Raw genomic sequence first — 16,932 nt, 5'->3', positions numbered from 1 at the left:
GATCAAAGGTTATGCATTTTATCCCCAAAAAACACCTTGAATTAATCCGATTTTATGAACATCGTTAAAATTGACTTTTTAATAAAAACATGTTTTTAAAAAAAAAATGAATCAACATTTTTGGTTTGAATCCGATTCAATAATACCCCAAAATAACCCTTTAAATACAAAATCCCATTAAATAGTGTAACTTAAATCTGGATCCTTAAATTGATTAAAACGATGAACCTTTAATAAACACATCTTTGAAATGTATCCCATCAAATAGTGTAATCCAAAAGTCCATCCAGAATAAAAACAGAAATCCTAATAATAATAATAATCAGATGTAAAATCTTTCGGTTTGATTTTATTTATTAAACATTAATATGCATGTTTTTCAGTGATTTAGTTTCCTTTGAATAATAACAGCTGGGTGCAAGACTCCCTGAAATGGTTTCTTTTAAATCTGGATTTTTCCAAAAGGCCATTCTTATAATAATCAGAAATAAAAACCTCTGAATTAACTCTCTATTTAACACACACATCATTACGTCTCGAGGTCATTTAGTTTAGTTTCCTGATTATTAATACAGGACTGAACAAATCCCTTAAAATGTTTCCTTTGAATCTGGATTTCCCCCAAAGGCCATCCAAACTGAATTAACACTTAAGTCATTACGTCTTGAAGTCATTACTTGTATCTTATTTTATTTTTGTTTTATTTCTATTTGTATTCCGCACACTTCTCAGTTTGCATCATATAGGCCTACCATGTTGTTGTTTGTTTTGTTTTGAATCTGTAAAGCAAACTGAGACAAACGTGATATTGGGCTAGAAATAAAGCTTGATTTCATTTGATTTAGTTTCCCGGTCAGTAATAATAATAATAATAATAATAATAATAATAATACCGGACTCAGGACTTACCTTCCCTGAAATGGTTTAGTTTAAATCTGGTCCAAAAACCTTTAACTCTTAATTAACTCTCTATTTAACACATAAATCATTACGTCTCGAGGTCATTTCGTTTATTTTCCTGGTTAATAATACAGGAGCACTCACCTTCCCGCAGACCTCGCAGGTGAACACTTTGGGTTTGTTCCCGGGACACGAGCCTTGGATCCGGGCCGCCGCCGCCGCGGAGCCTTTGAAGATCTTCTCAGTGAGGATGTGGTCCTTCATGTAGTTCTGGATCTGACTCTGACTCACCGGGTACCGATCCGTCTGCTGCTGTAACCCCGGCTTCACGCTCTTCTCCGCCATGAGGGCTTTGTGGCGCGCGCTGAGCAGGTAGGAGGCCATGGGGTGCAGGTTCACGAGCCCGGGGGGCGCGCACCCTCCTCCTCCNTCTACTCCTGACTGTACTGTGTACTCCTGACTGTACTCTCTACTCCCTGACTGTACTCTCTACTCCTGAGTGTACTGTGTACTCCTGACTGTAGGTCATTTCGTTTATTTTCCTGGTTAATAATACAGGAGCACTCACTTCCCGCAGACCTCGCAGGTGAACACTTTGGGTTTGTTCCCGGGACACGAGCCTTGGATCCGGGCCGCCGCCGCCGCGGAGCCTTTGAAGATCTTCTCAGTGAGGATGTGGTCCTTCATGTAGTTCTGGATCTGACTCTGACTCACCGGGTACCGATCCGTCTGCTGCTGTAACCCCGGCTTCACGCTCTTCTCCGCCATGAGGGCTTTGTGGCGCGCGCTGAGCAGGTAGGAGGCCATGGGGTGCAGGTTCACGAGCCCGGGGGGCGCGCACCCTCCTCCTCCGGTGTCCCCGGTGCAGTTCAGGTAGCACACGGTGCCCATGGCGGGGAAATGGGACTGGTTCACGACGCGCGGCCGGAACAGCTTGTACTGCCCCGGAGAGGACTCATCCTGCGGGGGACCGTGCTTATAGTTCAGCCCAAAACCCAGAAAGTCTGCCGGAGCCGCGAGAGAAGAGGCGTCAAAGTGTCCCGGTTCCAGCCCGGTGATGCTGATCCGGTGTCCGGTCTCATACCCGAGCGGCAGCAGCGGGATCATGCAGTGCAGCGGGGCCGGGTCGGGTTTCCCCGCGGGAGGAGCGGGCTGGAACCATCTGGGGAGCGGGATTATCGACTTGGGCTCCGGAGTCCGGGCCATAATCCGGTCGATGGAGAAAGCGAGAGGTTTGCTGCCAGAGATGAGCGAGTCTGAGCCCGCAGGCTGGCTCCCAGAAGCCGGGGGGGAGCCAAGGATCCCCGCTGGGCGGCGGAGAGGACCGTCCATCACCGCCGCGACGAGAAGCTGCTGGAGGGGAAGGTCGCTCCTCACCGGCCCATCATCTGCTGGGGAACCCCCCCTCCAAAGAAAATCACCTTATCGTCCTTATCGACGGCAATCAGCGCGTGCGGAGAGCCGAGACCTCGCGGATCGTTAACCGTCCAGGAAGAGAGAGCAGGGAAAGTAGATAATTTGCTCAATACTCCGCTGTCGATTCTCTGCACTTGTCACCGCTGGATAAGAGGAGGAAGACGAGGAGGAGGAAGGTCGTCCCTCACTTGGCAGGACTCCTGCTCAACTGGAAGGTATTTGGTAAATCCCAGGTCCCCTTGTGGCTTTGCGTGACATCATTTTTTTTTCTTTCTTGAATCACGTAACGCGGGTCAGGAGATGTGGAGGAGATTTGGACGCGTCTTTGGCTCCTCTAACGCCAGCCCCTCTTTACGCACGGAGACACACGGAGCTGTCATGTGGCTGAACTTGAGGCAGAACACGGATCGAGATGTTGAACAGGAAATGGATTTAAAGACATCGATCTCAGCCTGGGTGGGCTTTGAATATCACACTTTGACTCAGAGCGTTTTCTGTCTTCATCCTTTTCTTTTTACGCTCACGATTTTTGGAAGCACAAAAAAAACACATCCACGAAAGAAAAGGCTCTCTATAGACTTGTGTATATATTCTGAAGAAGCAACCTGAGAAATAACAGTTGGCTGCTCTTTCTTATCTCATCCTGTTTGGATGCATTTGGCTCTTTTACGCACATTCATCAGGGTGAATAAATAACACGATGTGCGTAAACCTCCATCCTTCCAGTGAGGATGAAGAGTGAGCTGAAGCTAATAAGGAGGATTTATGTTTTAAATGTTGAACATTAGATGGACAGAAAGGGCCAGACAAGCGAAGCAAGAGATACAATAATAAAGAATACATGTGTACGGTATTTGTTTTGTGTTTCTGGACTGAAACTGGTGTTTGTTTAATTATTGAAAAACACAAACACCACATTTTAAAATGTCGTTTTTGACTTTTCAGTTTATCTGATAAAGCCTGAGATTATTATTATTATTACTCGTTTATATTATTCGGATTTGTACATTTTTGACGGGGAGACAATGATCGGAATGATTTGTTGAAATATCAGAAACGCGTAAAGACTTTTAATATAAAAAAACAAAATGTGAACATTAACGTCCTAAAATGAAAATAGCAATATAGCAAAACAGATAAAACGATGTCTTAAAAAGGCAGTATTTAAAACAGTAATATTAAGGTGGTATTTTTTTTATGAAGGAATGTGAGACTTTTGTATTTCTATGGGATGCTTTAAAATATTTAAACACATTTCTATAAAATACTCGTTTTGCCAAAAATACAATCATTATTTTGTCATCCAGCAAATTATTGATAATCCTTAGGAAAACAAAAAAGCTCTTTATTACAAAAGGCCTTCGTTGTCGCAGGCCTCTTGTGTTTAATTCTGTCCTCCGGATGTTCTATACATAATAATCCAACATGTTTTATAACCATAATAATATTAATGCATCACTGTAATGTAGATTTCAGCACATTTAAGGGTTATTGTTAACAACAAAACCCCCGTGATGACATCCATTGATGGAAGCTGCAGGTGATCGATAACGTAACTTAAAATGTCCTTAAACCTGACTTTAGCTTATAAAGCGCTTATCAACTACGTAAACGGAAATTAAAGTGTTGCAATTATTGCTTTAAAAATACAATAATACTAACAATATAATCAGTTTTTTGGCAGTAACAAAAGGCATTCAAAGATCTTATTGCATTAAGATGTCATCAGAAAACCAGTTAATGAGGGAGTGGAATAAAGGTAATTCAATGTGTAATGTGAAGTATAATTAAGACAGGAGTTATATGTGAATCGATGCAATTCTGCAAAACACATATGGAAATAAGTTATATGGAAATAGTACAAAAAAGTGCACATTTTCATTATTATCAAATTATTATTGACAGTGATGTGTCTTTTTTCTGCAGATTAATTAATTATATAACCTTATCATTTACGTCTTATCTCCTGCTGAATTAATTTATATATTAATATGAGCTTTAAATATTTGTGTTTTATTGTTTTTTAATCTTTCAGTTTCATGTTTTTTAATAATCATGAACAAAACGTTCCTTTTTAAAATCTGGATGGAAAATATGTTTAATTTTTTTCTCTCTTTACTGGAATCTAAGTTGAAACCAATCACAGCCTTTCTATTGAAATAATTATTATTTTAATTATTAATAATGTGTCCTTGCTCTGTTTGTGACAGCGGCGGCAGGGAAATGTTTGATGCTCATTTTAATGAGGAGAGAAAAGGAAGCTGATGGACGGCAGCCAGCGGCAGTTTCCAAAGGAACAGAAGCCCTTAAAATAAAACCCTTAAACCTGCAAGATTAAAGGGAAATGGAGAATAACACCTTCTTTAAGAGGAAACAACAGAAAACAAAGACTTAAAGAGGACACATCCTGCTGATGGTCAGGTGTATATCAGTATGTAGTGTCTCTAGTTTAAAGAGTCCTCTCCTGCTGATGTTCAGGTGTATATCAGTATGTAGTGTCTCAGTATGTAGTGTCTCTAGTTTAAAGAGTCCTCTCCTGCTGATGTTCAGGTGTATATCAGTATGTAGTGTCTCTACTTTAAAGAGTCCTCTCCTGCTGATGTTCAGGTGTATATCAGTATGTAGTGTCTCTACTTTAAAGAGTCCTCTCCTGCTGATGTTCAGGTGTATATCAGTATGTAGTGTCTCTACTTTAAAGAGTCCTCTCCTGCTGATGTTCAGGTGTATATCAGTATGTAGTGTCTCTACTTTAAAGAGTCCTCTCCTGCTGATGTTCAGGTGTATATCAGTATGTGAGACTGCCAAGGCACACNTCAAACCTTTTATATTTAGATCTGAGTGAAAATAGCATGAAGGCATATTAAAAGCAGCTTGATCCAAATTCATAAAATATAAAGGGAGGTTTGATTTAATGAATTAACGACTGAAAACTGTCTTTTAAATTCCCTTCAGAGCAGGGGTGTCAAAACTCTAAGGCCCGCGGACCAAAGTCCGGCCCATGACTTCACTTGATGCGGCCCCACAAGAGCATGCAAAGAATATAATATATATTTATTATTATACGGTTACATGTCGATTTACAGAAGCACGTTGGCCATTAACTACATGTCCCACAATGCATCTCAAATGTGAATTTCTTCTCAGAATTTGACTCTTTTTTTTTCAGAATTTGACTTTTATTTTAAAATCATTTTGTGACATTCTCACTGAAGAGACTTGCAATTATTTGCGCTAGACTTCTGGTTTCAGAGTTAATTATTAAGTTATTACCCTATCTGATAATAATCCAATGCAGAGGCAATAATTTCATATCATACATACTTTTATATTTATTAAATATTTATATATGTATTTTTATATAGTCTTGAAGTTACAGCCGGCCCTTTGAGTGCAACCAAAATGCTGATGTGGCCCGCGATCAAATTGAGTTTGACCCCCCCTTCAGAGCATTTAAAATTAGATAAAAGGGAAAAGAACATGAAGGCATTTGAAAAGCAGCTTAAAGGAATAACAGTCGGGATTATTCGTACCATCAATTAATGGTTCAGTGTAAATGTGAAAAAATAAACGAGACGTCTTCAAATTAAATTAAATTGCTCAAAGCTTCGCAAAATTGCCTCCCAAAAATTATATAATTGCTCTGGATTTGTATAAAATAAACTTTAAGTATCCTTGATATAAAAACAAACCAAAAGATGAAGAAGCTATTTTGACTGAGTGAACAACTAGAAAAAACTCAAAGGGAAATCAGAACGCCGCCATGGACAAATGTCCAAGTTTAACACATTTTAAAAAGTACTTTTCCATCCAAAATGTAACGTGTTAATCCTCGGCCGGAGCTACACTCTTCCACCCATTCTTGTGAACATCAGGCAGTCGTTTGTTTGTANAAACATTGAACCAGTCCGGCCCTCCACTAGGACCCCATTTTTTAATGTTGGCCCACTGTGTATTTGAGTTTGACCCCCCTGCAATAGGCGGACTATGCAGATGCACAGGGCCCCCGCGGCCACTAGGGGGCCCCCAAGATGAAAGTTCAGGTTCAGCCTCAATATATTTGGGGAGAATACAAATGAGCCGTCTTTATTTGTAGACAGCCAAGCCCCCTCCTGTGTTCGGTGAAGCATTATATGGACCACAACGTTGACCAAGAGTCTATGTAAATAAAGCTGCTGATGATGATGATGATGATGATGATGATGATGATGATATGCATAACAATCAAATGTAGGATATAAACACGACTAAACTGCAATGATAGCAAAGCTGTGGCTTGTGTTTTTGGGGTAATAAAGTCCAAATCATCGTTGGACTGTCAGCCAATCGGTGATGTCTGAGGAAGATGAAAAATGTAAATTATACATTGTTGAGTAAATGCTGCATCTCTTGCATTCATTGACGTAGAGGAGCCTTATTGTTTACATTTTTAATATCATTTTTGTACGTTTTAATTTCTTGGTTTTCGTGAAATTAGCCTGTTTTCCTCTTAAAGTGTAACAGATCCTCTGAAAGGCTTCGAAATATCCCCATTTTAGTTAAAAAAGTGTAAAAACTAGGGCCCCCAAACAGCTAGAAACGGCCCTGGTGAAGACAATTAAAAAACCCACGAGGTGAAAACACAGGTGCTTTAAAAACACTTTTAATAGTGACATTTAGACACCTGAACAAAACAGGTGCACAATAAGACAATATAAATATACTTCTTCATATAGTATTTTTGTCCTTCAGTTGTTGTCCTTCGAAGCGGCACTGACACACACTGGATCTGACAGGTGAACAAACGGCAGCTTGTTAAACACGGTCTTTTTTTTCTCAACAACGACACGAAAACGGACGGCAGTGAGTGAGAAACATCCGAGATGATCTGTTCAAATGTTCCTGTTAAAAAAAAAATCCCGATGTTTGCAGTTCGTCGGCACGTTTCTAAGACTTTGATCGATGTTGGACATGATGCAGTACGACCATATCAACTCTACAGCTCAACATTATTCTTCACAACAGTAAGTTTCACGATGAACAGAAACTACATCAACATGTAGTCGTGATTCTGGACGATTATTCCCCAAATCTCAGAGAATTTCAACCTTTTGTGAGACTTTTTGTGTGTAGACCTGCGTAGATTTGTTTCCTGATTCGGTCCGTTTCACAGTTTCCAACTACTGTAGAAATATTTCATTTTTTTGCACGTTTCACCACCTGAGGCCGATGGTTGTTTGGGACATTTTGAGCTACGGAGAGTTCAGAAACTACAGCAGAGCAGCAACATATCAAGAGCTTGGAGTTGAATCCTGCTGATGTTCAGGTGTATATCAGTATGTAGTGTCTCTACTTTAAAGAGTCCTCTCCTGCTGATGTTCAGGTGTATATCAGTATGTAGTGTCTCTACTTTAAAGAGTCCTCTCCTGCTGATGTTCAGGTGTATATCAGTATGTCGTGTCTCTACTTTAAAGAGACAAGGAAAGAGTTATTGATTGAAACAGAACCTTACCAATCCAAGCTTCCTGTCAAATAAAAACAAATCTCTTCAGTTGATTGTTGCTGCCGTTGCTGTAGATTAAAAACAACGTTAAAAGGCGGCAAAGTCACCAAGAACTGTCAGTGTTTTTGAACAATAAGCTACGACCATGACGATGGAAAAGAAACAACAGGAAGAAAATGCACTGACGGCCATCGCTGTACAAATTGACATCAATCAGAGTATGGCTGCGTGTTGAAGGGGGCGGGGCTTCCTGTCCTGCAGGCGAGCGAGGGAGGACAGGGATTGGTCCGTCAGAAGCCACGCCTCTTTTTTACTTCCTGTACATTCTCAGCAGTTTCAAGGCAATGAGCAAGAGGTTTTTTTTTTACTAGGACGTTCAGCCACGATGACTTTGCTTCACACTTCTTCATCTACAACAGGGGTGTCCAAACTACAGCCTGAGTATAATCTAGTTTTTCTTTAACCTTGATTAGAATTATGGCATTTTTATTACAATTATCTTTTTATTTCTGTTGTTATGTATATTTTATATTCTGTTCTCGTACATATTCTATTTAGGTGTATATAGACTTTTTCCACAACTTGTTATTTTGTCATGTCATTCCCATCTCTACTCTGCAGCTTTGGGCACATGACAATACAACCTTTGAATTGAACTGAATGTTTTCTTCTTGTGTTCTGTAAAGTACGTTGAGCTTTTTTGTGCATGAAAGACTATAACACCACTTGTTGTTAAATACCAACTATGTGCTGTTAACTACTGTGCAATATATACCTGGCTGATACATTTTTGTATTTTTTGTAAATTGTGTAACTTTCTTACATTTTGTTATCTTTAATATTTTTTCATGCATGTTTCTTAGGTAACATTAAGCTGTCTTTGGCTCTTTTCTGCTGTAACAATGTACATTTCCCCTCTGTGGGAATAGTAAAGGTATTCTGATTCTGAAAGGTTATATACAAATACAGTTTATTATTATATTATTATTATTATTATGTGGACCTCAGTGATACAAGTTTGGACCCCCCTGATCTAGAACATAACTCACAGTGTGATGGAAGGTCCTGGTCCTTCAGAGAGAGGATGTGTGTGTGACGGTATGAAGTGTGTGTGTGTGTGTGTGTGTGTGTGTGTGTGTGTGTGTTCAGTCGTCCTCCTGGTCGCTGTCTCTCATGCTGATCCCCTGCAGGCCGTCTCCAGACTTCACGGCGGCGGTCGCCTCCTCCACCGTCAGACGGTTGTAGACGGTCTCGTAGCTCTTGTTGTTCAGCGAGACGTCCAGAACGCCCTGCAGCCGGAAGTCACGGTACGTCTTCTGATGGAGACAAGGAGACAAGGAAGGACAAAAGGAAGCAGGGGAAGGGAGGGAAAAACAGAGAGCATCTTAGAAATGCAGTTTGGAAGAAACTTAGCGGGGAGATTGAGTCTTAATATTAAGTTGTTGTACCATATATAGAAAAGACTCAATCATTATTCATTTATCATACAATAGAAAATAATGTGATAATATATAGATAGACCTCTTCATCATTTACCAATTATAATACCATTGATCATTTATTCATTATTAACTTACAGACAATAAATATGAAAATAAAATTGAAAAATAAAAATTGGGTACTTTACCTACCCATCGTACAACATGTTCATGTTATTGACTTATTGTACGACATACTGAAATGACTATAACCATTTTACGTTATCAACTTATCGTACAATATGTGGACATGACCTCGACCATTTAAAGATATCAAAAAGATACATGGAAACATTCTTGAGAATTTCTACGTTATATGTAAATGATCTTTTTCTTGTTATTGACTTATCGTACAATATGTGGAAATGACCTCCATCCCTTGTACTTATGATATTTATGGAAAGTACTGTCATCATTTTGACCCAGCAGCTTGTCGTACTGACACAGGAGGCTGTGGCGCAGTGGGCTAGTGCGTTGGTGTTCGGATCAGGGGAGCACAGGTTCAATTTCATTTCGTCGTTGTGTCCCTGGGCAAGACACTCGCCCAGGGACACAACGAAATGAAATGATCCCTGTGGCCTGAAGTCTTGATAGTTCTTCTGTTTCAGGAGATAGAAGAAGGAAACAGAGCGTCTGAGGAATGCATCGAGGAGGAGGAAGAGGGAGCTGCCGTTCTGCGTCTGAAAGGACAAAAAGCTCAAGGACAAACCGAGTCTTTTATGTGTCGGCCGAGGCGTCTAAAGGTTTTTTACCTTCAGTCAGAAGCCATTATAATTCCTCGTCTGTTGGCTTTCAAGTTAAACTCGCGCATCTCTGCACATTAGCAAACAATGAAAAGACAAAGCGTCTCAGTTGAGCTTTTTGTTTCCTTCCTCTTCACAGCGCTGCTGCTTCAAGGACACTCCTCGTTTGATTCGTCCGTATTTTTCTTGTTGTTGTTCTTCTTCAATGTCACTTCTGGCTTTTACCGTGAATAAGATGTCATTTGAAGACAACGTTTTGCCAGTCTGAGGCTCTTTCACTGCCTTTCTTTTCACAGCAGAGAAAAGGAGACTCAAAAGTTAGAGAAATGTGAATTTAAAATCTGCTTGTTTTGGACCCAGTTTCTGTTTCTGTGGATCTTAAAACAGTTCGTACCTTAACGATCTTGATGAGTGTTTTCAGCTGGTAGACGTGCAGCTGCAGGTCCATTCTGTCCGTCAGCCAAACACACACCAACTTCACAGAGCTGCTGTACCATTGCTGTAAACAACAACAACACAGTGATGTGGTCACATGGTGTTTCTGCGCAATTATGGATTATAACAACACACATTTTCAGCTTATCCTACAATATATGGAATTCAAATCAACAATTCTTACGTTATCTAGTCGTCTCATATATGGACATGACCTTAATGTACGATAAAGGAACAATTACTTTAACGTTATTGATCCATCACACGAAACAATCCTTTTACGTTATCAATTGATTGTTTGATACATGAACACGAGCTCAATACTTTTCACGTCGTAGACATATCGTACAATAAATCGTGACCTCGATCGGACTAAATATGGACGTGATCCGGATCTTTTTTATGTCAATTGTTTATTGTATGACGTATGTAAATGACCTGGATAAGTTCTTACGTTATGGACAAATTGTACGATATACAGAAATGACCTTGATAATTTTTACGTTATCAACCTATCGTCCGATATATGGACATGACCTCAACCATTTGAAAGTGATCAACGATAAAGGAACAATGACTTTATTGCTATTGATCTATCACACAATATATAACCATGAACACAATCCTTTTACGTTATCAAATGACTGTTTGATATAGGAACGTGAGCTCAATACTTTTCACGTCGTAAACATATCGTACAATAAATCGTATTATCTTATGATATGTTGACATGACCTCGATCGGACTGAATATGGACGTGATCCGGATCGATGTCAATTGTTTATTGTATGTAAATTACCTGGATACTTTTTTACATTATGGACAAATTGTACGATATACAGAAATTACCTTGAGCATTTTTACGTTATCGACCTATAGTACGATATATGGGCATGACCTAAACCCTTTTTACCATAACGACTTATTTTATGTGTAAATGACCTGAATAATTTGTAGTTATAACTTGGACACAACCTCAATGTTAGAGTACGATAATAAGCGATGACCCAAGTTGACAAAAAGTAATAACATAATAAAGCATTTTCTTCAAAGCAAAGTTGTCAAGGTTTAATATTTCCTACCAAAACTCATACTAGGAGAAGTGAAAAGATCCTGAAACTGACACAAAACAGACTTTTCACTTTGTATCTGTAAAAGAGAGTTGTTTTTTGTTCCTATTCGCTTCAATCCATCTATCTGACTTTAGAGAAATGGCACCGTAACACACTTTTAACAAGCTTTGACTTTCCTGAAAAAACACAAAAAGTGGATTATTATTAGTTTTGAGTTTCACAATGAGACACATTAAGCCAAAACCTTGATTTGTAACAGCCTTAACCTTTAGAGTGGAGTAATACAAGGGATGACACATGACCTTCGGAGGCTACCATACATCTACAGGCTGAGTATAACACATTTCGCAGTGTAAAGGAAGTGACCCCCGAGCTCCAGAGCACATTATTCACAGAAACCAGCAGAAAGCGGATGTTTTTGAAGTCAGAAAACCGAGAGCAAACACCTTGAGGAGTTTCTTTAAATATGCTTAAAAAGAACATACATAAAAAGAACATTATGGTGATGTGAAAGAGGGCGGTTAATGGTTTGGGTTCGGAGTTCAGAGCTGTCTTTAGAAACACAACGCTTCAACCCGAGGTCAACGGATGAGCAGCATCCGAACGGCACAATTCAAAGAGGGAGGAACAGTTATTTATTTATTTTAAAAAGGTACCAATTTACTGTGAAACTCCTGAATGCAGCGTGTCAGGGGAAGAAGAGTTCACGGCTCTGCGTCGACCTGAGAAATAATCAGGTTCTTGCTTTGTAATTTTCATTAAACTCTCTCCCTTCACACCTCCCACCACCCAGCGAGAACGCAGAGGGAAATTGCTCTGACACCGTAATGACCCGTAATATTCAGATCTGCCTCAACAGACTTCATTTCACACCGACAAGGACTGCAATTACCTTCCAATTTGAGAGATAAAAGCTGTCCAAAGGTTATTTAATGCACTTGACAAAAGCCAAAACACGCCCGTGATCATTCGGGGGTCACGCAAATATTTGAATCCATTTATTGTGGGAGCGACACCGTCTCCTTTAATTATGTTAAAGTAATGAAGCAGTGTCAAGCAAAAAAGAATGAATGTGGACTTTCAATCAGAGGTCTTACAAACAGTGAGTTCGCTCTCAGAGAAAGTGTCTCCATGTCATTTGAAGGCTGTTGTTTGCATGTGCTCCACGCTGTGAAGAGGAAAGGGTTTTCTGACGCACTTTAAGATGCCACCGCTGTTTCCATAAGTCGTGCAGATGCGAGTATTTCTGCACTTTGTATTGCTTTGCCTCCTACAGGTAATGTGAGCTAGCGGTATATGCAGCGAACAGGGAGTGTGTTTGTGCTTCAAACTCTGATTTATCTCATTTCCTCCTCAATTCTGTTTGTTTAGGAAACACATCTTTGAGATGAGCACCAATTTTGACCTCTAAATGTTAAACATTATCAATTTCCACAGACACACATTTCAATTTGGGCCACCCTACAGCAAATGCACATCAACACAATTAGCATTGCAATCAATTGACTATCTATTTATATTTATAGACACTGACATAAAAGACTACTTTGTGTTTTATTTCTCTTTATCTAGTCTGTATTCAATGGAGTTCTACTTTCTTTGAGCCACAGTCAAGGAGGTTTCACTTCTCCGTTGTGAGCAGGATTATGCAAAAACGAGTGACAACAAAAATCTGTTGATGAGAATAAAAAGACATTCATTGATGCAGCGTATCCGAATACATGGGATGGAAACCCACATCGTTATTTTACTAACGGAAAGAGCATTGGAGGTCTCTAACGGCTTGTTTCTTCTCATTTATTATTTCTAATACTCCATAGCAAGTCAAAGTCCTGCACTCTGGATTTCACTGACACACTATTGGCTTAAAAATGATCGTTTTCCTTCCGATATCAAAAGTACCAACAACTGAAACTGCGGCGACATCAACGTATCTTAAAATGACAGCAGCACTGAACGAAATGTTTAAATGTCCAACATTTTTCACATTTCCTTAATATGTCAAGTCTTTAAACTCTGCCAGAGTCCATGGGTGTTTCTCAATGTCGAGGACGCTTGCTTGGTAGGACATGTCTTCCGAGTCACTTCCTTCAGAAGCGAGGCAAGAATCCTTCCCGGCATTCGGAAAATTAAGAGTGGAACAGGCTATGAGAGGCCTCGTCTTACATTTTCCGCCACAGATTTCCGTGCGCAAAGCATTGTGGGGATTTTTAAGACCGCAGAGGATACACATGTGCAGCCTCGAAATTTCCCGCAACGAAGGACGCCGGACTCGGTAGAATTCCAAGGAGCCTGGACATTGGAACAGTCCTTCGGCGGCACTCGATGACGTAGTATGCTTGAAATAGTGGCTCTGGAGTATCCTTCCTCGACATTGAGAAACACCCATCGTTTCCTGTTAGTGTTTACTTCCTGTCTGTCTTCTTCTACTACTGTTTCCTGTTAGTGTTTACTTCCTGTCTGTCTTCTTCTACTGTTTCCTGTTAGTGTTTACTTCCTGTCTGTCTTCTTCTACGAGAAGGGTCTAGCTGCGGCCGCGGACAGTACACAACACTACACGACACGCCCACCTGTCACGACACTACGGTGGCTGAGAGGCACTACCGTTAAAAGCGAATTGACGAGATTTACATCATACAGCCCATGTAGTATAATATTTTACAAATTATGAATTACAGCAAACATGTGCAATATCTCCATTATTACAGCTCCGTGGGCAATAAGGCGATATGGTCCGTTGTTATTGTGCATCCATGGGTAAAGAGAAACTCATGTAGTACTGAACACGTAACATGAACGTGCCGGGCGGCGCGGTCCCGTGGGTTGGGTCCCCGTTCATAATGCAGGGGAAAATAACTCTCAGAATAACTTTATTAGCACATTTTACAACTTGAGGACCGAATGTTTTTAATAAGGGCTATACAAACGTTCATACTGGGTAGTTTATTTAGTTTTAAAAATATTATCCAACGAGTTACAGACCACTCTTTCCCCATGTAAGTCAATGGGAAAAAGTGTTTCCGGGCCCAGCAACCTAAAGGAAGTGTAGTAACGCCGTTTGGCCACAACGAATATTCTCATCAGACTCCGGCGCACTTTGGCGCACTTCCCGGGGGCTTGGTTCAACCTCCACTGTCCGCGGCCGCAGCTAGACCCTTCTCAGCCACCGTAGTGTCGTGTCAGGTGGGCGTGTCGTGTAGTGTAGTGTTATGTACTGTCCGCGGCCGCAGCTAGACCATATTGTCTTCTACCGTTTCCTGTTAGTGTTTACTTCCTGTCTGTCTTCTTCTACTGTTTCCTGTTAGTGTTTACTTCCTGTCTGTCTTCTTCTACTGTTTCCTGTTAGTGTTTACTTCCTGTCTGTCTTCTTCTACTGTTTCCCGTTAGTGTTTACTTCCTGTCTGTCTTCTTCTACTGTTTCCTGTTAGTGTTTACTTCCTGTCAACTGATTTCTGTCTTTTAACCTCTTCTCTTTTTCTTTTCTTTACTGAAGACAGTTTAGCCATCATCAATCCAGAGTTTCCTTCTCTCCACAAATATCAAAAATAAATATTAAACAAGAACTCCACAAAGTTTTCTGATGGAGAAAACAAAAGACTGTTTTCGTCAGCTGACGTAAAGTTGACCGGACCTCTTTCTGCGGATTGATATGACTGCACACAGTCCCTTAATGCTCCTTAGCAACAGTTTGTTCTCCTTAACAACGATCTGTTAGCAAAAAATCGAGGAATGTTGAAATTGACCAGGATCGAGTATTCAAACGAAGCCATAATAATTAATGTTTAAAATAAATGAAGAGAAGAATAAAGTAGCATCCAATGGAAATACTCAAGTAAAGTAAAGCTACTTTCCACTCTCTTGGTGTATCAGTAGAGACATCCATTAAGCTTTCATTGCGGATGACAGATTCCTCCACCATCACTAATGTCTGCTCTTCCTCATTTCCTCCTCATCTCCCGACCCTAAACACAACGCTGCAGTTTGAGTCGTGTGCTAATCGGCTCGCCGTGCTAACAGATGCTCGACCATGTTGAAATTACTGGACGATGTTTGCTGCTCCTGGGATGATTTCCTCTGACTTCTCTCTCCTCTTCCTCCCCCACTCTCAATGAAACGTTTCTCTGAGTCTCTGGGAGGCGAGTAGCGGATAATCATCGGCCCGACGCTCGCCTCGCGCGCCGCGTTAGCTGTCGTGGAAATTGAGTACGAAGACCCTCCTTAATTGAGCTGATTAGAGGACGAGAGGGGAAACAGATGGAGGGTATAAAAGGGGGAGGGGGGCTGCATTGGTCTTGTCAGAAACAATTTCTACGTGATGAAGAGGAGAGGCTTCCTGCTGGTGTCACAGTAATGATGTCATTTAAACATCTCACACATTGTCAAGGCTTGGCTAAAAAAAACAGTCATTTTGTAAAATAATTAACTATTAAGTCTCTCATTTAAATATGTATTATTATTATTATTATTATTATTTATAAGTCGTTGTCTTGAATCTGGTGCTGAGATGTGGTGAGAAACAGATTGCATTTGTAAAAATATAGATACCAAAGCAACAGAACAAATGAAGCACTGTAGTAAAAATAAAAGGGTATTTCGTATTGGATACAAAAGGATTCGTCTTTGAGCAACAAAAAAACACTCATTGCTAAAATTATTTATTTTCTAAAAAGAAAAGCAAGGATGATGAAAATATTTGTAATTCTTTAAGATCTTTTCCTTCATTATTGAGCCAATATATCACTTATTTTTTTCTAAATAAACCTGCAACAAGAAAACAAACTTCAAATATTTGATCTTGTTGAAAAGAATAATAATATCGTTAAAGACTGATTCGTGGATTCTAGGACTTGAATCCACATTTATGTTCTTTGACAGCCTGCAGGTTTGTCCTCTAAAACGCTTCATTAAGGTGATTTGACTGCTAATGTGTGTGTGTGTGTGTGTGTGTGTGTGTGTGTGTGTGTGTGTGTGTGTGTGTGTGTGTGTGTGTGTGGGCATGCATTACACTCCTTAACCACACAAAGACGTTCCCTGGTGAGCACTTGTACACAAATAGATGGAGAGGCACATGTGAGCATGCACACACAGAAAAAGTGTTTACAGCTGCGTGCAGAGACCCCCCCTCAACACACACACACACACACACACACACACACACACACACACACACACACACACACACACACACACACACACACACACACACACACACACACACACACACTAAACCTCCTGCTTGAAGAAAAGGCTCCATCATGAATTTGACTTGCTCAGACGCACGTAAACAAGACAATTGCATACCCATAATGCACCTGGCTGGAGGCCTGATGCTGCTGTCTCAACACAAGATTTACTTTCTCTGTGTGTGTGTGTGTGTGTGTGTGTGTGTGTGTGTGTGTGTGTGTGTG

At 40.4% G+C, this 16,932-nt stretch overlaps 2 protein-coding genes across 2 annotated transcripts in view; both read right to left on the bottom strand.

The window, feature by feature from the left end:
• The window catches only part of LOC104958864 (fez family zinc finger protein 1-like), a 5,622-nt gene extending 3,390 nt beyond the window's left edge, over positions 1-2,232 (bottom strand). Inside the window, exons 1-2 of the mRNA XM_010786692.1 lie at positions 1,480-2,232; positions 1,045-1,389 (exon numbers count right to left, since the gene is read on the bottom strand). Coding sequence (XP_010784994.1) covers positions 1,045-1,389; positions 1,480-2,232 — 1,098 coding nt within the window. The remainder of the gene's footprint in view (positions 1-1,044; positions 1,390-1,479) is intronic.
• Positions 2,233-8,774: 6,542 nt separating this feature from the next.
• The window catches only part of LOC104958863 (calcium-dependent secretion activator 2-like), a gene marked incomplete at its 5' end in the record, with an annotated part of 30,496 nt that continues 22,338 nt past the window's right edge, over positions 8,775-16,932 (bottom strand). The window contains 2 exons of the mRNA XM_010786691.1: positions 8,775-9,111; positions 10,411-10,515. Of these exons, the coding sequence (XP_010784993.1) occupies positions 8,941-9,111; positions 10,411-10,515 (276 nt within the window). The remainder of the gene's footprint in view (positions 9,112-10,410; positions 10,516-16,932) is intronic.

The sequence above is a fragment of the Notothenia coriiceps genome, unplaced genomic scaffold (assembly GCF_000735185.1).
Source record: "Notothenia coriiceps isolate Sejong01 unplaced genomic scaffold, NC01 NC01_scaffold00029462, whole genome shotgun sequence".
NCBI classification, from domain to species: domain Eukaryota; kingdom Metazoa; phylum Chordata; class Actinopteri; order Perciformes; family Nototheniidae; genus Notothenia; species Notothenia coriiceps.
This window is presented reverse-complemented; position numbering and strand designations above follow the sequence as displayed.